The sequence below is a fragment of the Mobula hypostoma genome, chromosome 12 (assembly GCF_963921235.1).
Source record: "Mobula hypostoma chromosome 12, sMobHyp1.1, whole genome shotgun sequence".
NCBI lineage: Eukaryota > Metazoa > Chordata > Chondrichthyes > Myliobatiformes > Myliobatidae > Mobula > Mobula hypostoma.
The window spans coordinates 82,395,643-82,420,844 of record NC_086108.1 but is presented as its reverse complement, the minus strand read 5'-3'; the positions used below and the strand labels follow the sequence as shown (position 1 = coordinate 82,420,844).

The 25,202-nt window shown below is 42.4% G+C and overlaps 1 protein-coding gene across 1 annotated transcript in view; it reads right to left on the bottom strand.

Moving 5' to 3' along the window:
- The window catches only part of LOC134354539 (fatty-acid amide hydrolase 1-like), a 56,898-nt gene extending 36,109 nt beyond the window's left edge, over positions 1-20,789 (bottom strand). The window contains exons 1-4 of the mRNA XM_063063458.1: positions 20,679-20,789; positions 16,603-16,719; positions 11,113-11,253; positions 5,760-5,893 (exon numbers count right to left, since the gene is read on the bottom strand). Coding sequence (XP_062919528.1) covers positions 5,760-5,893; positions 11,113-11,253; positions 16,603-16,719; positions 20,679-20,789 — 503 coding nt within the window. The remainder of the gene's footprint in view (positions 1-5,759; positions 5,894-11,112; positions 11,254-16,602; positions 16,720-20,678) is intronic.
- Between the last annotated feature and the right edge of the window lie 4,413 nt (positions 20,790-25,202).

Here is a 25,202-nt window from a genome sequence, read left to right as displayed (position 1 = left end):
AATGTCAATGGTACAAGAACAGAACTGCAGGCAATATAACCAATCTATTCCTCTTGAGACATAAAGGTCTTGAGACAGGCTAATAATAAATATTCGTCCAACAATGTCACAGAGAACTGAGTGTTTTTGATTTCATTGTATGTTTTTATGTGGTACTAGGTCTTTGGTGGGAGATGATAGCTGCTGGTTTTATTTTCTTTCTCTATTCCTTAGAGGTGATAACTGCCGGTTTTATTTACTTCCTCCACAATAAAAGCAATGTAAGAATGAATACGTTGCTATTGCTGGGGAGGAACTGGAGAGAGATATCAGGGAAGTCGATGCTCACAAGGACGTATGAAGTGTGACACCAATATCAATTGCGGTAAAATACTGTAGATCGTTAACTCCACACTGAATGTGGTTTTTGTTCGACAAGAACAATTTTCTGCTCTCTATGGCTGTTCCAAGAAATCAATTTTTTCAGCACCTAACAATTTTTATGTGACAATTCTCTCCAAGGAATCTCTAACAGTAAATCTCCAAAATGGCGCATTCTAAACCAGTGAATTCCAACTAAATGCATAAGATTCCCATGACTTCATCATCCCTTCTAAGTTTCCTTTTCCTCCAAGCAATATTCTAATTTGGACACTTTGGTGCTGAGTCAAAACCCTGGAAGCAGCTACCTACAGTGTTGTTGGAGAATATTCGTTCACAATGTAGAATGTAACTCAGGAAGATCGACCACCACCTTTCTCAAGAATTCTAGGAGTAGGCAATAAGTGCCTAAATGACTCTGCCATCTCTCTCACAGGCATACCCCTGCCCTCTATCAAGGACATTTCCAAAAGGTGGAGACTCAGGAAGATGGAGTCCATCATTAAGGACCCTCGTCTTCCAGGACAGGCTCTCGTCTCCTTACTATCATAGGGGCAGTGGTACAGGAACCTGAAGACTCACACTCAAAATTTTAAGAAACTGCTTGTCCCTGCTGAACAGTGCATGAACCCATGAAGAAGTGTGATGGCTGTTAATGCAAATGAAGCATTTCACTCTCCGTTTCAATGTACACGACAAATAAACTTGTATCTTTCCTTTTTTGCACTATTTACTTACTTCACTTTTTACTTCTTGAAAGTAATTACTTTTATGACTTGCACTGTACTGCTGCCGCAAAAAAAAAAATTTCACAATTTATGTTAGTGATAATAAACCCGATTCTGAAATGCTATCCTTTCCTGCAATATCTATATTCCACAGGTAGTAAAAATATATAAACGTATTGTTAGTTTTTAAAAAATGCTAACTACAAACGTAGTTTCTACGAAAAGTAAAATGTTGATGAAAATGCTGTATTTCATGTTTTCAAGGTTTGGATTATTTACTGGCAGACTCACAAGGTAAACAGATGACGGGCACTGAATTAGATCAGTTTAATGTACCTTAATCAGTGCTGTTCAAAATGTGTTCACAGATGCCAGCATGGCTACTTCCATGATAGATATTGCACTACCAGTACATAAATTAGGAACCTCAAATTGTACAGGAAATTCAAAGCCTTTTCAAACACTTCACATGGGCAGCTCAGTAGTGTAGTGGTTGGCACAGCACTTTGCGGTACAGGTGACCCAGGGTCAATTCCTGCTGTTCCTGTAAGGACTTTGCACGCTCTCCCCGTGACCGTGCGGGCCTCCTCTGGGTGCTGTACTTTCCTCGCGCAGTCCAAATACGGACGAGTTGGTAGGTTGATTGGTAATTGTAAATTCAGTGATCAGGCTAGCATTAAATTGGGCAGCGTGCCTTGAATGTCTGGAAGGGCCTAGTCTGGGCTGTATCTTGATAAGTAAACAAACATAGCAACAAGACGTATTACGGATATAAAAGGTACATTGGAAGCAACATTATGAACATTTTATGGTTATGAAATCATAGGAGCCATGCAGAGCAGAAACAAGCCCTTTGCCCCAACGAGTCTGTGTCAACTATCAAGTACCCATTACCAGACTAACTGTATCCTAATGCATTTATTCCCCCCACATTCCCAGGTCTCCCATTCATCTACACACTGGGGGCAGCAACAACAGTGGCCAATTTACTAACCAACCCACCATAGGCAGCCTTAGCTATGTTTCACCCGTTTCAACTGAAATGGGCCCCACCCTCCCAGGGGCCCCCGACTGACATGCAAAAACTTAATGCACAGCTCCCAGATGCCACAATATTCTCCTGCTATTGCCAGCCGAAACACTAGTGGGCACTCGCTAACTGACATCTGAGAAAATACATTAAAATATTTACTTCACTTGTAAACATTGCTCCTAGCAAAGAAGGCTACTTTTCAATGAGAGGAAAATGAAACGCTCCTATCCTAGTGGTGCTGAAAAACGGAAAATACAAGACAACAAAACAAAACGTCTAAATAGTCTCCCAAAAATTACATCTTTCTTTGGTCCAGCATCTGTAAAAGGCCCGCCGACTGCAGTTGCTGCTGCTCCATCGTCACAGCATGGGGCTGCAGTGCCAAGTGACATTGTAAGCGGTACAGGAGATGTTGATAATCAGAGCAATGAAAATGAGAAGAACAATTCTACTCAAACAGAAGGTGATAATGATGACCAAACTTTGTTTGATGAACAAGTACCACAGCATGATGACAGTCCTACAACTGAGACAGGTGAGGGAGATACCACCACCAGCACACCAGACAGAGAGAAAGCCCCACTAACATTCACAGAGACCGATCCGGCACGTTGGCCAATGCATATTACCAGCGACCAACGGATCAACATTTTTAGGAGAGGTCCTGTTCAGTTAGAGGACATTAACTTTCCACAGAGCCAATCACGCCGTCGTTTTACCAAGGACAGATATCTTATGAAGATGAAAAATGGAGAAACCATTCATAGGTCATGGTTAGTGTACTCAGAATCAACTGATTCAATCTTCTGTTTCTGCTGTACCCTATTTGGCAAGCGAAATCACAGTCTCACTTGCGGAGGTTTCAGAGTGTGGGAGCGACTCGCTCTCGCACTCCTGGATCATGAGAAGTCAAATGCGCACCGTGCCAACATGGATAGCTGGCGCGAGCTGGAAACACGCTTAAGAACGCACCGTGCCATTGACAGCACATACCAAGAAATGCAAATGCTGGAAAAAAACACTGGAATGATGTCATGAAGAGGTTCATTGCCATAGTCTGTCACCTTGCAGAACGAAACCTTGCTTTCCATGGCCACAATTCCACCCTACATGAACCAAATAATAGGATCTTTCTAGGTCTGGTGGAGTTGCTTGCCGATTTCGACCCAGTGATGAGCGAATATGTCAGATGAGCAGAGAAAAAAGAGACTGCTGAAAACTACATGGGGAAAACCATACAAAATGAGTTAATCACACTTATTGGAGACAAGACACTGGAAGCAATAACAGAGTGAGTAAAACAATCACGTTACTACTCGGTGATAATGGACTGCACCACTGACTCTGCACACATAGGGCAGCTCTCTGTGATACTGCGCATTGTCACATGCTAAGTAAATGTCAGAGCTACTGTTAGTGAGGATTTTGTCAGTTTCCTACCAGTGCTTGACACAATAGGTGCAGGCCTAACCGATGTTTTCTTAATGCATATGGAGAAGTTAGGATTAGATATCTCAAAATGCAGGGGGCAGGCCTATGATAACGGGAGCAATATGCGGGGGGAAAATAGCGGGATGCAGAAGAGGGTGCTAGGTATTAACAAAAAAGCACTGTTCATGCCATGCGCCAGCCACAGCCTAAACCTAGTCATTGTCGATGCTGCAAAATCAACAGTGGAGTCTGTGGGTTTCTTTGGGGTGCTGCAAAGTCTATGCACACTATTCAGCTCATCGACACAGAGATGGGAGCTTTTCAAGGAGAACGTTTCACAGATGACCCATATCCAACACGCGATGGGAGTGCCGCGTGGAAAGTGTGAAAGTGCTGCGCTACCAGCTTCCCGTTGGCAATGCGCTCCTGTCACTGATTGAACATGCCACACAGAAAGGTGACAGTGAAACCACATCTGCAGCCAGAGGCCTAGAACAGGAGATCATGTCATGGAAATTCCTGCTGACTGTTATCATCTGGTACAACGTTTTACATGAGGTGAGTCGTGTCAGCAAACTGCTCCAGAGCCCACAAGTGGGAATCGATGTGGAATATGTTCTGAAATTTCTCAAGGAATACAGAGAGAACTGCCTTTCATCCGCCCAAACAGATGCCAGAGACATAGCTGAAGAGATAGGGATGCCAATGGTCTTTCCAGCTGTACGAATCAGAAAACCAAAACGCCAGTTCCAGTACGAGTCCCAAAGTGCAGATCTTTCCCTGACAGTGGCACCCGAGGAACGGTACAAGTTTTCCTTCCACTAGTGGACTCTGCCATCACAGGCATTAGTGAGCGCTTCAAACTGATGGAGTCATTTTACAGTCTGTTTGGCTTCATATACGGAAGAGAGGAAATGAAAAAAGCCACCCAAAGTCGCACACTGAAAGAGAGCTGCGTAAACATGGAGAGGACATTTGGTGATGTGGATGCTGAGGACCTTTTGCGCGAGGTGTCGGCTGCTGTCAGTGCCGTGCCTGCAAAAGAAACCACTGACCTGCAGATTCTGAGCTACATTTACAGCAACAATCTGGTTGAACTGTATCTTAACTTCACCATTGCTCTAAGACTCATGCTGACAGTACCTGTGACTGTAGCGAGTGGAGAGAGAAGTTTTTCGAGGCTAATGCTCATCAAAATGCATCTGAGGACAACCATGCTCCAGGAATGTCTGTCAACTCTTGCTCAGATATCAATTGAGCACGAAATAACAAGATCGCCGGACAAAGATGAGCTCATTAAAGCATTCTCAACACTCAAGCACAGGAGGGTCGTGAAGTTCTAGTGGTAAGTCATTTTACACATTTTTAGCAGAAGTAAAGTTTATAATTAAAATAATAAAATAAACCACGTATTTCACTCAAAATGTGTATAGGCGATTAGGTGGCGTTTCCACAAATCGTACTTTCTCTCTCTCACTCTCCTCCTGTTGGTTCTCCAGGCCTTGCGTGAGCTGTCCGTGGTGCTGAAAGAGCGCGAGACGCAGTTTGTTGTAAACTTCCAGTAGTTAACTTTCAGACACTGTTCATTGAATAAATGAAGTGTGAAGTTTCATTAAATATGACATTGCTTTTGTTATTAGTTTAATTAGAGGGAAATTGTTTAAGCTGTCCTTATGTCAGCTGATACCTAACACATAGTGCCATTCACTGCAGACTAGTTGCTGAGAAGGGCGCGGCTTCTCACTCCAAAGCAAAAAACGTAATTGTTTCAGTTTTTAATTAAGAGAATTGTTTGGATTATATATTGAGCTGTCTGTCCATTATGCTGAAAGTGCACATAATGCATCAAGGTTTAAATTCGAAATTATACCATATTGATGCAAATCAACTTGAATATTCGTTTTTTTTCTTTCTTTTTTTTTGGGAAGCGGGGGTAGGGCCCCATATTAACCCTTGAAACGGGCCCCCGGATGCTTAAGGCCGCCTATGCAACCCACACATTTTTCAAATGAAGGAGGAAACGGTAGGGACAAATTCTATGCTGACAGCAGGATTGAAACTGGGCTGCAAAACCTGTCCCAAATTAGCCAGCATGACACTATTATCTCTTTTTAAAAAGACGGTTAATTGGAAAACAATATGCAAGGCTGACACACTATTTAGTCCAATAGTTCAGTATTATTCAAATAGAGTTTATTCAATAGTACCTAAATAATGTCTGAGGAACATTGGTTTTCACAAACGGAATTGCTCCTTGTTTCTTCAACACCTGAACTATTACACAATCTTCATCGACAGGTTTATTTATAAACTTCTTAAGTCCACAAGTTGAATCATGACCCTGTAATAAAACTAGTACCTTTTAGTTAGGTTGCCATCATTGGTTTACATGAGATATTGACTGGATCAATAATCATTGACTAAAATGTAACATATTCCTGCCCTGCATTGTAGATCGAGATAAAATTACATTCTACTTGTTATTTTACATTTTACAGTCTGATAGAAGAAGACAGAAGGCCATGGAAGAAAGAAAAAGGGGGGAGGAGCACCAGAGGGAGGTGATGGGTGAGCAACAAGATAAGGTGATAGATGGAAAAGGGGATGGGGAATGGTGAGTAGGGGTATTACTAGAAGTTGGAGAAGTCAATGTTCATGCCATCAGGTTGGAGGCTACACAAATGGAATATAAGGTGTTGTTCCTCCAATCTAAGTGTGGCTTCATCATGACAGGGAATGGGAAGTGGAATTAAAATGGGTGGCCACTGGGAGATCCCGCTTTTTCTGACGGATGTAGGTGCCTCGGGGAAGTGGTTTCCCAATCTACATCGGGTCTCCCCGATATACAGGAGGCCAGACCGGGAGCACCGGACACAGCATATGACCCCCAACAGACTCACAGGTGAAGTGCCGCCTCACCTGGAAGAACTGTTTGGGGCCCTGAATGGTAGTGAGGGAGGAGGTGTATGGGCAGGTGTAGCACTTGTTCCGCTTGCAAGGATAAGTGCCAGGATGGAGGTCAGTGGGGAGAGACAAATGGACAAGGGAGTCGCGTAGCGAGCGATCCCTGCAGAAAGCAGAAAGTGGCGGGTAGGGAAAGATGAATTTGGTGGTGGGATCCCATTGGAGATTTTTAGGTATTAATACAGGGTAAGCTTGTTGCTTCAAACTTATTCCCAACGTTCATCTCTTTTCATGAAAGCTTGTGGGCCTGTCTTAGAATGGTACAGCAAAGTAATTGACCCTTCAACCCTCAATGCTGTGCTGAACATCCAATTAATTAATCAGTAATTAGTACCTAATTCCTTTCTGCATGCACAATGCCCATTCCTCTCCACTTTGCACATTCATGTGCCTATTTAAGAACATCTCAAAAGCCTCTATCGTATTTGCCTCCACTACCATCCCTGTCAGCGCATTTCAGGCAACCATCACTCTCTGTGCAGAAACCTTGCCCTGCACCTCTCCTTTCAACTTCTCCTCTCTGACCGATGCCATCTAGTATTAGCCATTTAGACCATGGAAAAGGATACCATCTATAGACTCTACCTATGCCTCTCATAATCTTATAAACTTCTACCAGGTCTTTCCATAGCAACTGCCGCCCCTGAGAAATAAGCTTGAGTCTGTCCAAGTTCTCCCCATACCATATGTCTACACAACAAGGCAGCAGCCAAGTAAACTTCTGCACACTTTCCACAGCCTTTCTCTAATGGGGCAACCAGAACTGAATTCATATTTCAGATACAGCTTCACCGGAGATTTATTAGTTGTAACATAAGACCATAAGGCATAGGAGCAGAATTAGGCCATTCAGCCCTTCAAGTCTGCCCCGTCATTCCATCATGGCTGATCCCAGACCTCACTCAACCCCATACACCTGCCTTCTCGCCATATCCTTTGTTGTCCTGACCGATCAGGAAACGATCAACTTTTGCCTTAAATATACCACAGACTTGGCCTCCACTGTGGCAGAGCATTTCACAGATTTACTACTCTATGGCTAAAAAAATTCCTCCTTACCTTTGTTCTAAAGGGTCTCCCCTCAATTTTGAGGCTGTGCCCTCTAATTCTGTATACCCCCACCACAGGAAACATCCTCTCCACATCTACCCTATCTAGTCTTTTCAAAATTTGGTAGATTTCAATGAGATCCCCACACATTCTTCTAAATTCCAGTGAGTACAGGCTGGCAAAGCTGCCAAACACTCCTCATATGTTAACTCCTTCATTCCCTGAATCACTCATGAACCTCCTCTGGACTCTCTCCAATGACAACACATCCTTCCTGAGATATGGGGCCCAAAGCTGTTGACAATACTCCAAGTAACATAACTTCCTGATCACTCAACTCAAAGCCTCAACTAGTAAAGGCAATGATACCATACACTTTTTTGTACCACTATGTGTATGACTTATGCAGCCACTTACACGGAATTTCACGACACATGCCAGTGATAATAAACCTGGTTCTGAGCTGCAGACCTAGACCTCAAGATCCTTCTGTACATTAACACTGCCATGAAATGTATATTATCCATTTACATTTGATGCTCGTGATTCTGCTTGGACCATTAACCTCAAGGGCTTCTGTGAGGCTAATGACTATAAGATTAGCTGTCCTTCACATCCCTACCTTGGTCACGCTAGAGGCAGGAAACATGTTCCCGATGTTGGGGGAGTCCAGAACCAGAGGCCACAATTTGAGAATAAGGGGTAGGCCATTTAGAATGGAGTTGAGGAGAAACTTCTTTCACCCAGAGAGTTGTGGATCTGTGGAATGCTCTGCCTCAGAAGGCCGTGAAGGCCAATTCTCTGGATGCTTTCAAGAAAGAATTAGATAGAGCTCTTAATGATAGCAGAGTCAAGGGAAATGGGGAGAAGGCAGGAACGGGGGTACTGATTGTGGATGATCAGCCATGATCACAGTGAATGGCGGTGCTGGCTCGAAGGGCCGAATGGCCTACTCCTGCACCTATTGTCTATTGTCTTCCCCTATCATAACTTCTGTCTTTGTCGAGAGCAGGGGTTCCTTTTATATGCCATGGATCCCTACTATTAACCGAGGGGTCTGTTGTCCCCAGGTTGGGAACGCTGGTCTGGAGAAGGAGAGCAAAAGAATCTGCTGAAAACGTAAATAGATCTTGGACATAAAGAATCTGTGCTAAAACTGAGGAAGATGGGGAGATAATGAAGCAAGGCCATATGTGGAATGAAGGAGTGAGGGTTGCAGTTGAATTCTTCTCTGAAGGATGTAGTACAAGTGGATTGTTTATAGTGAGCAAGTGAAGTAAGATGTGCAGAGTGTTATTGCTGAGGAAACAGTCTAGAAGAGAAGCCAATTCCACTTTTTAATCTGTGAGGGGAATAAACCTCTGCTTACCTTGTAGCACTATCCTGTGGTCAAAGCTGGTGATTTTGGCTGTATCAGACTTTGTTCAAGTCCTTGGAAGCCAAGCGGCATTTGGGAGAATGCTATCCCTTCCTTGCCTGATCCCATGCCAAAAGAACCTTAAAAAGCCATGAGTAAAACTGATGACAACCCCAGGGAGAAGACTCTCAGTCTGGGCACAATTGTTTCCAGCCTTGTTCAATCGAGATCGTAACCCTTCTGTTCAAGGTGCTGTCCCTCTTCTGAATAGGGGCTCAGTGTGACTCTGGAAACCAGACTGTTGGATCCAGGTATGGTCATATGAGAGCAGCCCATCCATCAATTGTACTGAAGTGAAGCCTGGTAGTTAAAGTCAACAACCCCTCACATTCCAGCCTCAGGGATGTTATTCTTGCCTGGATCGGCCTCATGTTAAAATTGCTTTAAGTGTTAGATTTTGATAGTGTACTAGTTCATCCATTATGATACAACTAGTCACAAGGCCTTTTCCAGTGACAGAAGAGATTAGTTACACTGGTAAAACAGCAAAATAATGCTGCTGGAAATGTGAAATAAAAATGTAATGCTGGAAACATTCAGCTCACGAGAGCCACTGTAAAAGATGTGTAAATTGGAATAGCATTAGCTATACTGTTTATATTGCTCTATATATTGCCTTTAAAAATACTGTAAAATTTTGCATTGCAAAAAGCAATTTTATGGAAAGGGAGAAGAACAACTGTTAGTTTCCATGCTAAGTTTTCTTTGTCTCCTCTCAGTCAACAGGCGCGCATTCGATCCTGGTTTGTAGACTTAAGCACAAAACCATGGCTTGCACTATCGTGCAGAATTGAGTGAGCGGTGTACTGCCAGAAGCGTTGTCTTTGAGCAGACAAGTGCACGTTAAAGGCCTGTCAACATTATTTTGAAAAACAGCAGAGGGAGTAGTAACATCAGTTTCCTAGCCAATATTAACTCGTCAATCAACATTGCTAAAGCAGACTTTCAGAATCTGAGTTAAGTTTGTGTAAACTGGCAGCCTCATTAATTACATTACAATAACTGCACTTTAACAGGACCTCATTGATTGCATATTATTTTGTGACAATCTCTGCTTGTAAAAGATTCTGCTCAAATGCACACCCTTTCAGTATTTGGTTGTATTTGACAGGGATTTCATGATAAGAGCAACATTGAATTTCCAGTTCGAGGATTCTAAAACTAGAGAGCATAGATTTAAGGTAAGAGAGGGGAAATTTTAAAGGGAGCCTGACATTTTCACACTGTAAGTGGTGGGTATGTTGAACAAGCTGTGATAGATTCAGGTATAATTACAAAGTTTAAAAGACATTTAGACAAATATATTATAGGAAAGGTTTAGAGCAGGTACTGTATTCCAAACCTTTTTCATACAATGGACCTCTACCATTAACAGAGGGGTCTGTGGACCCCAGGCTGGGAATCCCTGGTTCAGAGAAAGACGGGTCAAATGCTGCAAATGGAAGTAACTCAAGCAGGCACCTTGGTTGTCATGGATACACTGGGCCAAAAGGCCTGTTATTGTGCTGTATAACTCTATGACTACATAATCTAATGACAAGGCAAATGTTGCGACACTATGCAATGTATAACTGCTTAATCTTGTTACACTATGCTACATCAAAAATACACTTAATGAAATTTTAGTTTCCTCAATGAACTACAGAGATCAGGAAATTGGCCTGTGTGGTAAGTTAACAGACTTCAGTTAAGATGCAGGTAACAGCATTGCATTTGGCCTGATGCGTTGCTAGGGTAAGAAGAGGAAAGAAGTCGTCACTGATGGAAGTGCAGGTGCAAAGACATTGGGCTAGGATACGATTAGGTTTGGTAATGGTGATCTCGTAGTAGTACAGGCTTGGCAATGCTCAATGCCGAGGCTCCTTCATGAATACCTTACAGATGTCAGAAAGTGATTGAATCCTGCATAAGGAAATTCTGGCAAGAGAATGAATAACTTTTGAACGTAAGGGAAGAAAACAAAAGCAAAAAGCTGATCATTTTCAGTCAACAAATTATATGTACTTTGATGCTTTAAAGGTCTTCTTGACTTTTTCACTTAACTTAAGCAAATTGTGCATACAAACCCAAACTAATTCCAAAGGACTATAACACTTAATAACCAATGCTTTTCCCATAACATTTCAAACCTTGAGGCTAATATTCTCCTTGATGCTGATGGGGATTCCGTACAGTAATCCCTCCTTCTTATCTTCCAATTCCAAGAGTTGTGTTTGGCATTCTGGAAGAAATTCCGTGATACAGTTGAATTTTGTTGTGGCTTCCAAAGCCTGTCGAGAGAACAATATAGAAATACCAATTGAGCATAGCCACATGTAAAAATTCTATTTTTAAAATTAAAAAAATACGACCAGAACAAATCTGCATGCCTTCAAAGGTAGCTCTTTTTTATTATGTTTTAATTCTGCCTTCTTACTTACACTCACAAAATGTATGGGAATTGCTGATCTTATGGCATGGTGCAATATAAAGATCTTCCTCACATATCATCATCATCATTCTGCAGGTCACTCTTTTATGAACATAGAGTACAGGACATAAAACATATAACATAGGAACATGACTTTGACCCATGATGCCCAATTCAATTAATCCCTTCTGCATGCACATCATCCCTCAATTTCCCTCCATTCCCTGCCTGTCCACGTGCCTATTTAAAAGCTTCTTGAATGTCACTATTGTATCTGCTTCCACCACCACAACGCATGGCAGCATATTCCAGTCACATGTCATACTCTGTATAAAAAGCTTACAACTCACATCTCCTTTAAACTTTCTTTCTCTCAGCTTAAAGCTACGCCCTTCAAGCATATGACTTTCCTACTCTTGGAAAAGGAGTCTCGCCGCCTACCCTATCTACACCTCATAGTTTTATGAAATAATTACGTCTTCCCTCAACCTCTGATGGTCCAGGGAAAACAATCCAAGTTTGTCAAACCTCTCCTTATAACTAATATCCTCTGGTGCAGGCAGCACCCTCTCCACATCCGTCTAGCAATAGGGCAACCAGAACTCCATTCAGCATTCCGAGTATGGCTAACCAACTGCATCCTCACTTTTCGATTCTTATAGTCTATACCCTAGCAATGAAGACAAACATATAATGATGGTCATCCATCGAATCTGACGATGACGGTCGCTCTAGTGCAGCTTTTCTGTTATGGAAAGCTCAGCAACAGTGAGGGCACGGGAACTGTCCTGAGTCAGATGGAGGGATTGCTACTGCTGCCTTTCGGCACTCTCGGGCATCCAACATGTCTGCATGATGCCTCTCCTCAAAGTTTACGTGGGAGATACCAAGGCATTCCACCCAGTCGAGTCTTGTGTGCATTGCTCCAGTTGCTTTGGAGTTGATCCTCTTGCAAAGGCCAACCTTAGCCCCTCTTGCCCAGAAATAGCTGTCTGGGGTTCTGGAGTCCTCCATGCATATGACATGTCCTGTCCATCAAAGCTGGGCTTTTAGGATCATGGCCTTGATGCTCATGGTCTTCACTCTGTCAACATTTGTGACTTGTCCCTGCCAGCAGCTACCTAGCATCTACCTCAAGCTACAAATGTGGAAGCACTCTAGCTGTCTAAGATGTCTTCTGTAAACAGTCCATCTTTCACAGCCACAAAGGAGACTGCTAACGACGACGGCATTGTACACCTTGAGCTTTGTTGATAGATGAATGCTGAGCTGGTTCAACTTGCATGAACACAGGCGCCCAAAGTTCTGGCTGGCTTTGCAAATCCTGGCATTGATTTCCTTGTCCAGGTAGCCATCACTAGAGACGATGCTGCTCAAGGACCTAAATTCATTTACTGCATTCAGTTTAGTTCCCTCATTGGGCAATAGCAGAAATAGGACTTTCATCTTTACCAGGCTGATTGTGAGGTCAAGAGATGAGAGGCTCCTGCAAAGCTGTTGACAATGAGTTGGATATCAGGCTCTGGGTGGGCCATTTAGGGCACAGTCATCAGCATAAAGCACCACAAGGACAAACTTCACAATCGTTTTTGACTTAACATTCAGATGACGCAGGTCAAAGAGTGATCTATCAAGCCTGAACTTCAGATACACTCCTTGTTCAAGGTCTCTGATGGCCTAGTTCAGCACACATGTGGAGAATAGGTTAAAAAGCATAGGGGCCAGCACCCACTCTTGCGTCACACCGTTTGAAATGAATAGCTCTGAAGCGTCTCCGTTTGAAGGATGAGGCCAGTCATATTGTCATAAAAGAGGCGAATGACATTGATGAATCTGCAAAAGCATCCCAGCTTTGACAATACTGTCCACAATGTTTCTCTGTTGACTGTGACAAAGACTTTGGTCAGATCTATGAAAACAGTATACAAGTTCAAATTTTGTTCTATGCATTTTTCCTGAACCCAGTGAAAATCATGTTGACGGTGCTGCGACCGGAGGGAAAACTACAGTGCATCTCAGGGAGGTTCTCTTCTGATATGCTGCTGATTAGATGGTTAAGAATTATATGGGCCAGAAACTTAATGAACAAGCTAAAGGTGCCTCGGTAGTTATCACAGTCAGCTTTGCTTCCTTTGTTTTCCAAGAGCGAAATGATCGTAGCATCATTGAAGTCTTTAGGCATGTCTTCTTCCCAGGTGCTTGTCAGAATGCTGTGGAAGGTTTTGATTGCAAATAGACTTGGTGACTCGAAGATCTTGGTGGGAATTTCATCCTGCATGTGGTGGGAGGGTTATTCATTTATTTATTTTTGATACAGTGCAGTGTAGGCCCTTGCAGCCCTTCAAGCAACCCTACAAGGTCGATTAACTGGAACCTAATCACGTAATCACGGGACAATTTACAATGACCAAGTAACCTACCTTGCACGTCTTTGAACTGTGGGAGAAAACCAGAGCAGCGGGGGGGGGGGGGGGGGGACCCACAGAATCCACGGGGAGGACCTACAGAGACTCCTTACAAAACAGCACTGGAATTGAACTCCAAGCTCCCCGAGCTGTACTGGGTCACGCTAAGCGCTACACTACAACAGCGCCCATTTGCCAGAGCTCGTTTGAGCAATGGCTTTCCTCAACTCATCCAACATACGAGGAAATTCAAGGGTGTCAATAAGAGGTTTCTGCAGGATCTGGTTGAGTGGAACCAGCTGAACATCAGAGGGCCTGTTGAGCAGGTAGCTGAAGGATTCCCTCTACCTGGCGTTGATGCTCTTTGTCCTGAGCAAGGTTGTGCTGTCTGATAACACGAAAGGTATGGTGCCTGGTCATATGCGGCTTGAGGATTTCCTTGATAGCACTAATGAATAACTTGAAGTTCTTGGTGTCAGCATATCACTGGACCTCTTCTGCTTTCTTCTCCCACCACTCATCCTGCATTCTGTGCAGGGAAGCCTGCGTCTGGCTCTGGAAGTGTTTGAAGCATCCTGTCATCGATAAAGGCCTTTTTGCTTCTCTGCCAGTATCTTGGGAATGTTCTTATCACTTTCTTCGAACCAGTCTTTGTGATGCCTCCTTTCAGCCGGAGCATCGATATTGCCGATCCCGTCACCACAGTTTTAAATATCTTTGTGTTGTGCTTCCAGTGAGGGGTCCATGGGACATCAGCTTGTCACCAAGGCTGGCTGCAAATTGCTCACAGTGTTCAATTTCTTTCAGCTTTCTGATGTTAAAACACTGTCTAATGACTTCTGGCTTCCTGTGATGCACAGGAACAATGTGTAGTGTACCTGCTTTAACACCTGATCTCCTTGATTTGCCACTTACCTGGAGGTATGGTCTTGAACCTCAAGATCCCTCAGTACATCAATACTGTAAACGGTTCTGCCATTAACTCACCAAACTTACATTTTACCTTCCAAAATGCAACATCTCACACTTGCCGTTTCTTACCTTTACAACTCACTCTGTTAGTTTCTGGCTAGACAGAAACTGTGGAAGAGAAAGGTTTTGGTAAATGACATCAATAATCTGCAGTGAACCTGGGGGTGTGCTGTGACCTCACTAGTTAAATCTGGCTCCCTTCTTGCAGGAGTTTGCAACTAGCATAGCAGAATCTATCAGGGCTACCCATTCTGCTCTGGGTTCTTAGCACCTTCTCCACCCTGGACAGTCATGTATTGCAAGAAGAGCACCTTGCCCTCTACCAGGACGATAGCACTTGCTAGCCATTGATCAGAGTGCCAGAAATATGCCAATGACTGAGAAGCTACTGAGACACTGCAGTCTGTAGGAACACACACAAGACGCCACGGCAGTGTAGAGGTTAGCGCGACGCTATTACAGCTCAGGGCATCAGAGTTCAGAGTTCAATTCCAGCACCGTCTGTAAGAAGGTTGCCCATCCTTCCCATGAGCTTGTGGGTTTTCTCTGGGTGCTCTGGTTTCCTCCCACAATCCAAAGGCATACCGGTTAGTGGGTTAAATTGTCCTGTGATTAGACTAGAGTTAAACGGGTGATGCAGCTTGTTGGGCTGGTAGGGCCTGTCCTGCACTGTATCTGTAAATAAAATAGATAAAGACAATAAATGAACGCTGGAGGAACTCAGCAGGTCAGGCAGCATCTATGGAGAATAAAAAACCGTCAAAATTTCAGGCCATGATCCTTCATCAGAACTGGAGAGGAAGGGGAAAGAAACCAGAATAAGAAGGTGGGAGGATGAGAAGGAGTACAAGCTGACAGGTGATGAGTGAAAGCAGGTGAGGAGGGAAGTAGGTGGGTGGGGGAGGGGGATGAAGTAAGAAACTGGGAGGTGATTGGTGGAAGAGGTAAAGGGCCGAAGAAGAAGGAATCCGATAGGAGAGGATAGTGAACCATGGGAGAAAGGGAACGAGGAGGGGCACCAGAGGGAGGTGATGGGCAGGTGAGGAGAAGGGGTATGACAGAAGCCAGAATGGGGAATGGGAAAAGAGAGAAGGGGAGAGGATAAATTACTGGAAGTTAGAGAAATTGATGTTCTTGCCATCAGGCTAGAGGCCACCCAGACGGAATATGAGGTGTTGCTCCTCCATCATGAGAATGGCCGCATCATCAGTGTGGAGGAGGCCAAGGACGGACATGTCAGAATGAGAATGGGAAAGTGGGTGGCCACCGGGAAATCCCACCTTTTATAGCAGACGGAGCAAAGCACTCTGTGTGACCTGACCTGCTGAGTTCCTCCAGCACTTTGTGTGTGTTCCGCAAGATTTTCAGCATCTGCAGAATCTCTTGGGTTTACGAATTCCTACAGACTGCAGCTGGGGCTTTTGCTTACCTGATCTCCTAAAGGTCACTAGCAGCAAACCTCTCAGGAAAAATCACGCCTGAGCCACAGCAGCCTTCCGCCTCTCATGCTCAGACAGCTGACTACGTGCCTCTCAGGAGTGGTAAGATATCAGTTATGAACAGCAGCTAACACAGTAGTTAGATTATTAGATTGCTGCCTATTCTGCAAACCCAATCTGGCACCAAACGTTTTCGTGAAATCTTTGCAATACTATTAGCACCAACCATCTATGCAAAGGATGAAAACAGGAGACTGACGGAGCTCTGCGGCTGCCTGCAGAGTCACATTACAATAATTGTCAGTCACCTTAGGAGAGACATGGAGAGCACCTGAGGGGATGGAAAGGGGCTCCATACTTGTGATCTAAAATGAAAGGTGGCGTTTCTCTTACTTTCTCCATGTAGGCATGCAGTACGTAGCTTGCTGATACGTCCCCTAGTTGTATTGATTTACAGAGATCACGAAGCGAGAGAAGGAGTTCATGGTCAATTTTTGTTTGGAAGGTATCCTAGAGAGAAAATAGAATGAGTTGGGTTATGTTATTTTCTATCAGTTTCTTTCAATATCAGAAGGGCAAGCCCAGAGACTGTGTATATAGGAACATGGATGGTGTTACTCTGTAGCACCAACACTGTTTCCAGTAATTCTAGGTATTTCTGCACTGGAAAAGAAAAAAAGACCACATATGCTGAAAAATGGTGGGAAAACATCCATCAGAAAAGGAACTCTGTCCCCCAGTCCACCCCATTATTGGAATTACACACTGAACGTTACTGTCCTTCAAAATGGTATCAGGTTGTGTCCACTTGAGGGAGCAGGAAAGGTCTTGGTTAAACACACTTAAGTATCTTGAGTGGGACCTGAGCCCATAACCTCTGGGTCAAAGGTCTAACTGCCATGAAAGAACTGTCATTAGCTAGCAGGCAATTAGGTCATACCTCAGAGAAAGTTGTTTCATCATAACTCTAATTATTTCATATACCCTTAGGTCTAGTCAGCTGATAAAATGAAAAGTAGATTTAGATGAAGTATTAAAATTTCCCTTTGGTTACAATTCCACTTACAATGTCAGAAATTACACTAATCATTTTGGGCAAATGCACTTCATTTTATGTGAATTTAACTATTTCAAAATGTTAATTACTTTATTTTCCCATTTGGGTCAGTGCAGAAAGATGCCTTCATATTTATACATAAATTTAAAGAATCAGGTAATGATGGAATGAAAAATGAAGAATTAAAGATTAGCTTTACTTGTCACATGGACATTGGAACATACAATTAAAGGCCTTGTTTGTATCAAACCCAGTCAGTGAAGATTGTGCTGGGCAGCCCAAAGAGTCTCTACACTTCTAGCACCAACATCGCAGGACACAACTCACTAACCCTAAGCTGCAGAATGTGGGAGGGAACTGAAACACCTGGAGGAAACACATACAGTCACCGGGACAGTATACAAATCCCGACAGACAGTGGTGGGAATGGAACCCTGGTCTTAAAACTGGCACTGTAACAGTATTACACTAACCATTACCCAGCTGTCCCACCCTTATGCTACTGAAAACATAGACTGCACAAAACGAGGTAAGATAAATACTATATCCCGTGAATGGTACAGCAATAACAAAATATGAAGTTGAAACAATTTTCACACCCTTAGGGATCTGGCACCAAACATGTCCAATCCAAATTGAGTTAAGCAGTATGTTGAACTACATGACCAAAACAATAGAATATACATCAAGTGGTAATCAAAATGATATTCCTCAGGTGAGACCATAGTGTTTAGTTGTGTTTGTCAAGTAGTAAGAGAGGTTCAAACAATGGAAATAGCACAAAGAAAACCTAAGAGACTAATTTCTGAAGTAAACATGAGAATAAGTGGACTTTTCTGTTTATAAAGGAAGTGTATGGGACATGATTGTATGAGGGGTGATTGATAAATTTGTGGCCTAAGGAGGTAGAAGGAGTCAATTTTAGAAAACCTAGCACATTTATTTTTCCTACATTTACACACTTAGTCCAGCGGTCGTGGAGCATACGGATCCCTTCTTTGTAGCAGTCGGCGTCTTGGACCTCCAGAAGTGGTCCACAGCAAGGGTGATTGATAAGTTTGTCGCCTAAAGCAGAAGTAGATGAGGAGAAACTTCAGACTTTCTTCATTTTCACTCAAAGAGTTGAACTGCGTGTGCATGTAACAAGAGCTGTAGAACTCATCTCCTTCTTCCTTAGGCCACCAACTTACCAATCACCCCTGCTGTGGACCACTTCTACAAAGAAGGGATCCATATGCTCCACGACCGCTGGACTAAGTGTGTACATGTAGGAGGGGACTATGTTGAAAAACAAGTGTGCTACGTTTTCTAAAATTGACTCCTTCTACCTTAGGCCACGAACTTATCAATCACCCCTATTACAGCGGCATAGAATATCGCTAAAAGCATTGAAAAAAATAAACTGTGAGAAGAGAAACGATCGCTTCAAATTACTACACTATAATTTTAAAATCACTGTGAAGAAATTCTAATTGCAGTATGTTGGAATTATGTGATGTCAGCTTCTAAAAAGAATACTAGATGCAAAAATCTAAAATCATTTAAGAAGCTATTACATTCTGGGGTGAGGAAGGCATTAACTGGAAACTGAAATGGGTGATATGGTGCGTCCTCATTCAGAATTAGCAGCACAGCCACATAGTCATAAGCCCAACGTCATACAGCAGTCAACTGTAAGATCAGGGCTCAGTTCAAGAAATGTGTGTGTTCTCCCTGTAACTGTGTGGGTTTCCTCCCACAGTCCAAAGACATATGGGTTAGGCTCTGTGCGTTGTGAGTATGCTGTGTGCCCACACCTGCCGGCTGCCCAGCACAATCCTCACTAATCTGATTTGACTCAAACAGTGCAGTTCACTGTATGTTTCGATGTACATGTGACAAATGTAAAGGTAATTTTTTTAAGGTTATCTTTTAATCTTGTATATTCTTTAACTGGGCTGATATATAGAAATTCTGGCCCAAAATGGATCGAGCAAAGTGGTACAAATAATACTTCCCTGTGAGGAAAGCATGCAGTAGTCTTTGATCCCAACAATCTTGATAAGATGCAAAATAATATTTCTGAACTTACAACTGCATAATTATGAAGATAAAAGACAGAAAAGCTCTTTGAGCCTGCTATGCTATTTAATAATAGTATGGCTCATCCTGTAACTGAATTCCTTTTTTCAGCCTTCATGTTCCTTGATCTAATTAGAGTTTAAGTGGAAAATCAGACCTAATCTTGAACCTATTCAATGGCTGTGCATACATAGCTTTCTGGGATAGAGATTGCCAAAGATTTATAAACCTCTAAGTAAAGAATGTTCTCCTCATCACAATCCTCCATGGCTGGTTCTTTAACCTCAAACTATAGATTCATATTCTAGTATACTTACAACTTGATTAGCTTTAAAAATGAGGGTGAGCACAATATGGATTTCAAACATAATTTAACCTGTGTCATTGTTTATGTCAAGAAACGTGTGATTTTGTCAAAGTAAATTTTGGTGGATGGTCAGGAGACATGGGACATGCGTGATAAGGAGTCTACAAAAGCCAAAAGCCACACACCAGGCAGTTGTGAGCAGTACAGTTGTACAAAAACACCTGAAATGTGACCTTAACGAGGACTTTTAAATCAACTCAAATGCTTATATGCCAGTTTTTTTACGTTGTGACTGTACTTTGAACTTTGCGGCAGAGATTACAGTAAACAATGTTCAGGTCCAGGAAGGTTTGGTGACTGACATAATCTGCCCTATCCCAATAATACAATGATAACAAACAGGCAGAAAACTTGTTTCCTGGCTTTTCTGATCTTGTACAAATTACTGAGGTCAGCAACACTTCCACATGGTGAATGACTTCTGTGGCAAGAACACAATTGAGGTACACTTATGCAAGATGACAGTGGTAAGCTAGTGGTAGAAGGTAATCTTAATGGTATGATATGGGCAAATGCTGGCACATGTGGGTAATGAAGCATTTGTCTAAAGGAAAAACAAATTCTTTCTCCAAATAAAGTTGGTGATTTTATAATTCCTCATGCTGAATCTGAAAAGAATGTGGATTAGGGGCAATCCATCCCATGCAAATATACAATTCTACAGGGTCATTCTCCCAAATGAAGACAAATTGTTTTCATGATGTAAACAGCCAAAAAAAAGGCTGGGTTACCAACCCTACCTATTTCTAAAGCTACTAAAATTCTCAGCACACTCCAGATGACAAATCTGTCCAGACAACATTGATAATCCCCAGAATCATTTTTGATAACTATGGATATTTGCCAGCAGTTATCCACTATTTCACAATTGTTCAAAAGGTTTATTTAGGAATATAATTTAATCATATAGACAAGAAAACGCTGAAATCCAAACAGGGCCTTCTGTTGATAACCAGGAAGATGCTAGAAGTCTTAAGCTCTTACCATTGTTTTAATCCTATCCATAATGGTTCTCATGTCTTTTAAAGATTTTTCCCTCCTTGAGCGAACTTTCAAAATCAATTTGCGACAGTTCCTCATCTCCAGCCATCTCATCAGTTTCAAAGATAGGATAATGGAGATTGCAATAATAGAGATGAACTACAGGGAAATAAAATTGGTTTGAAAATGGGACATCAAAATAAGTACAATGGCTAATATGTTCATTAGTTTTTCACACAGCTATATTCTGCAATGATTTTGAATGTGGCACCTTAACAACAGTAGACTCACTCCCTGAACACAGCAACATGCCAAAAACAAATCACCAAACAGACTACGCAATATTTTTTGCAGCTTTTCCCAATGAATATTTATATTTTTGTCTTTTTTTTCCTTCACATTAGACACTGTTTCCTGCTAAACTGATGGGCAAAAGGCAATCACAAGTACTGTAACTGGGGACTGTTCAATTGGGCGTGTTTCAAACTGGCTAATTTATTATTAACAAATTAAAGTTAATTATATTTAACGCTTAAATTTTATTCTAACACCAAACTTAGCTTAAAAATTAGATTAGGTATCTATTTAGACCACAAGACCATTAGACGTAGGAGCAGAACTAAGCCACTCAGCCCATTAAGTCTTCTCCACAATTCAATCGTGTCTGATTTACTATCCCTCTCAAACTCATTCTTCTGCCTTCTCCCCATAAGTTTGACACCCTGACCAATCAAGAACCTATCAACCTCTGCTTTAAATATAATCAATGACAAGGCCTCCGTAGATCATAAGACCATAAGGTATAAAAGCAGGATTAGGCCATTTGGCCCATCGAGTCTGCTCCACCATTTCATCATAGCTAATCCATCATTCTTCACAGCCCCAATCTCCTGCCTTCTCTCCATACCCCTTCATGCTCTGATCAATCAAGAATCTTTCAACCTCTGCCTTAAATGTACATAAAGATTCACCACTCTCTGGCTAAAGAAATTCCTCCTCACCTCCTTTCTAAACGGACATCCCTCTGTGTCCTCTGGTCTTAGACTCTCCCACCATGGGAAACTTGCTCTCCACACCCACTCTATTGAGTAATTTCACCATTTGATATATTGCAATTAGGTCACCCCCTCATTCTTTTGAATTCTAGTGCATACTGGCCCAGAGCAATCAAATGCTCTTCATATGAAAAGCTATTCAATCCTGGAATCATTTTTGTGAACCTCCTTTGAACCCTCTCCAATGTCAATACATCCTTTCTGAGAAAAGGGGACCAAAACTGCTCACAATACTCCAAGTGAGGCCTCACCAGTGCTTTATAAAGCCTCAACATTACATCCCTGCTTGTATGTTCTAGTCCTCTTGAAATGAATGCTAACATCATACATGCCTTCTTCACCACAGATTCAAATTGCAAATTAACCTTTAGGGAACCTGCACAAGAACTCCCAAGTCCCTTTGTGCCTCAGTTTTTTCGTATTTTCTCTCCATTTAGAAAATAGTCAATCCTTTCATTTTTTTCTATCAAAGTGCATGACCATACACTTCCTAACATTGTATTCCATCTGCCACTTCTTTGACCATTTTCCTAATCTGCCCAAGTCCTTTGCAACCTCTCTACTTCCTCAAAACTACCTGCCCCTCCATCTATCTTCATATCATCTCCAAAATTTGAAACAAAGCCATCAATTCCATCATCCAAGTCATTGATATACAACATAAAATAAGTAATCCCAACACAGATCCCTGTGGAACACCACTAGTCACCAGCAGCCAATCAGAAAAGGTTCCTTTTATTGCCACCTTTTTCCTCCTGCCAATCAGCTACAGCTTTATACATGCAATTACCTTTCCTGTAATACCATCAGCTCTTAACTTGTTAAGCTGCCTTATGTGTGGCACCTTGTCAAAGGCCTTCTGGAAATCCAAGTATACAACATCAACTGATTCTCATTTGATTATCCTACTTGTTATTTCTTCAAAGAATTCCAACAAATTTGTCAGGCAAGATTTCCCCTTGAGGAAACTATGCTGACTATGGCCTATTTTATCATGTGCCTCCAAGTACCTCGAAACCACATCCTTAACAATCAATTCCAACATCTTCCCAACCACTGAGGTCAGACTAATTGGCCTAAAATTTCCTTTCTTCTGCCTCGCTCCCTTCTTGAAGAGTGGAGTGACATAGTTCCCTGCGGTATTGAATTCCACAGATTCACCACCATCTGGCAAAAGAAATTTCTCTCAACTGTTAGAAATGGGCGTTGCTCCATACTGAGGCTCTGCCCTCTGGTCCTAGGCTCACCCACTACATGAAACATCCTCTCCACATCCATTCTGTCTAGCCTTTCATTACTCGATAGGTTTCAGTGAGAACCCCCTCGTTCTTCTAAACTCCAGTGAGCAGAGATCCAGAGCCATCAAACACTCTTCATACTTTAACCCTTTCATTCCTGAAATAATTCTTGTCAATCTCCTCTGGACCCTCTGCAGTATATCTTTTCTTAGGTAATGGATCCAAAACTGCTCACAATTGTTACATTCTGACCAATGCCTTATAAAGACTTAGCACAATATCCTTACTCTTATACTCTAGTCCTCACAAACTGAATGCGAGTGTTGCATTTACCTTCCTTCTGACTCAACCTGCAAGTTAACCTTTATTGAACCCCGCACAAAGACACCCTTTGCAACTCCGATTTTTGAATTTCACCCCGTTTAGAAAATAGTCTGTGCTTTTATTCCTTCTACCAAAGGGCAAAACCACACACTTCCATAGACTATATTCCATCTGCCATATCTTTGCCCATTCTTCCCAGTCCTTCTGCAGACTCCCTGATTCCTTAACGTACCTGCCCCTCCTCCTATCTTCGTATCATCTGCAAGCTTGGCCACAATGCCATCAATTCCATCATCCAAATCATTCACATATAACGTGAAAGGAAGCGGTCCCAATACTGACCACCGTAGAACACCACTTGTCACCAGCACCCAACCAGAATAGGCCCCCTTTATTCTGACTCTTTGCCTCCTGCCAATCAGCCAATCAATCTTCTATCTGTGCCAGTATCTTTTCTGTAATACCATGGGATCTAATCTTGTTAAGCAGCCTCATGTGCAGCATCTTGTCAGAGGCCTGCTGAAAATTGAAGTAACCAACATTTTCTAGCTCTCCTTTGCTTATCCTACCTGTTATTTCAACAAAATTGTCAGGTAAGATATTCCCCTTGAGGAAACCATGCTCATTTTGGCCTATTTTATCATGTACCTCCAAGTACCCCGAAACCTCATCTTTAACAATCAACTCCAACATCTTCCCAATCACTGAAGATAGGATAACTGGCCTATAATTTCCTTTAAAACTGCCTACTCTCAATAACCCTTCACAGGGACCATAGCCCTCCATACCCCTATCATCCATGCACCTATTCAAACTTCGCTTCAATGTTGAAATCAAGCTTGCATGCACCACTTGTGCTGGCAGCTCACCCCTCACTCTCACAACTGCCTGAGTGAAGAAGCTACCCCTCACATTCCCCTTAAACTTTTCACCTTTCACCTTTAACCCATGAACTCTTGTTGTAGTCCCACCCAACCTCAGTGGAAAAAGCCTGCTTGCATTTAGCCTATCTATACCCATCATAGTTTTGTATACCTCCATCAGATCTCCTCTCAGTCTTCTACACTCTTCAACCTATTCAATCTTTCCTTATAACTCAGGTCCACCAGGCCCAGCAACATCCTTGTAAATTCTTGCTGTACTCTTTCAACTTTATTTACATCTTTCCTATAGGTAAGTGACCAAAACTGCATACAATACTCCAAATTAGGCCTCATGAAAGTCTTATACAACCTCAACATAACATCCCATCTCCTGCATTCAATACTTCAATTTAGGAAGGTCAATGTGCCAAAAGCTTTCTTTACGGCCCTATCTACCTGTAACGCCACTTTCAACAAACTATGACCTGTATTCCCAGATCCCTTTGTTCTATCACACTCCTCAGGGCTCTAACATTTACAGCATAAGGCATACCCTGGTTGGTCCTACTGAAAGGCAATACCTCACACTTGTCTGTATTAAATTCCATCTGTCATTTTTCAGCCCATTTTTCCAGCTGATCCAGATCCCTCTGCAAGCCATGATAGCCTTCCTCACTGTCCACTACACACAAAAATCTTGGTGTCATCCGCAAATTTGCTGATCCAGTTAACCACATTATCATCCAGATTGTTACAGATGACAAACAACAACAGACCCAACACCAATCCCTGCGGCACTCCACCAGTCACAGGCCTCCAGTCAGAAAGGAAACTACCTAATACCACTCTCTGGCTTCTCTCACAAAGCCAATGTCTAATATAATATACTGTACTACTTCGTCTTGACTGCCGAGCAACAAAAATTTCTTGACCACCCTCCCATGCAGGACCTTGTCAAGTACATTGCTGAAGTCCTTGTAGAGAATATCCACTTTCCTGGTAACTTCCTCAAAAAACTCTATAAGATTGGTTAGTCATGACCTACCA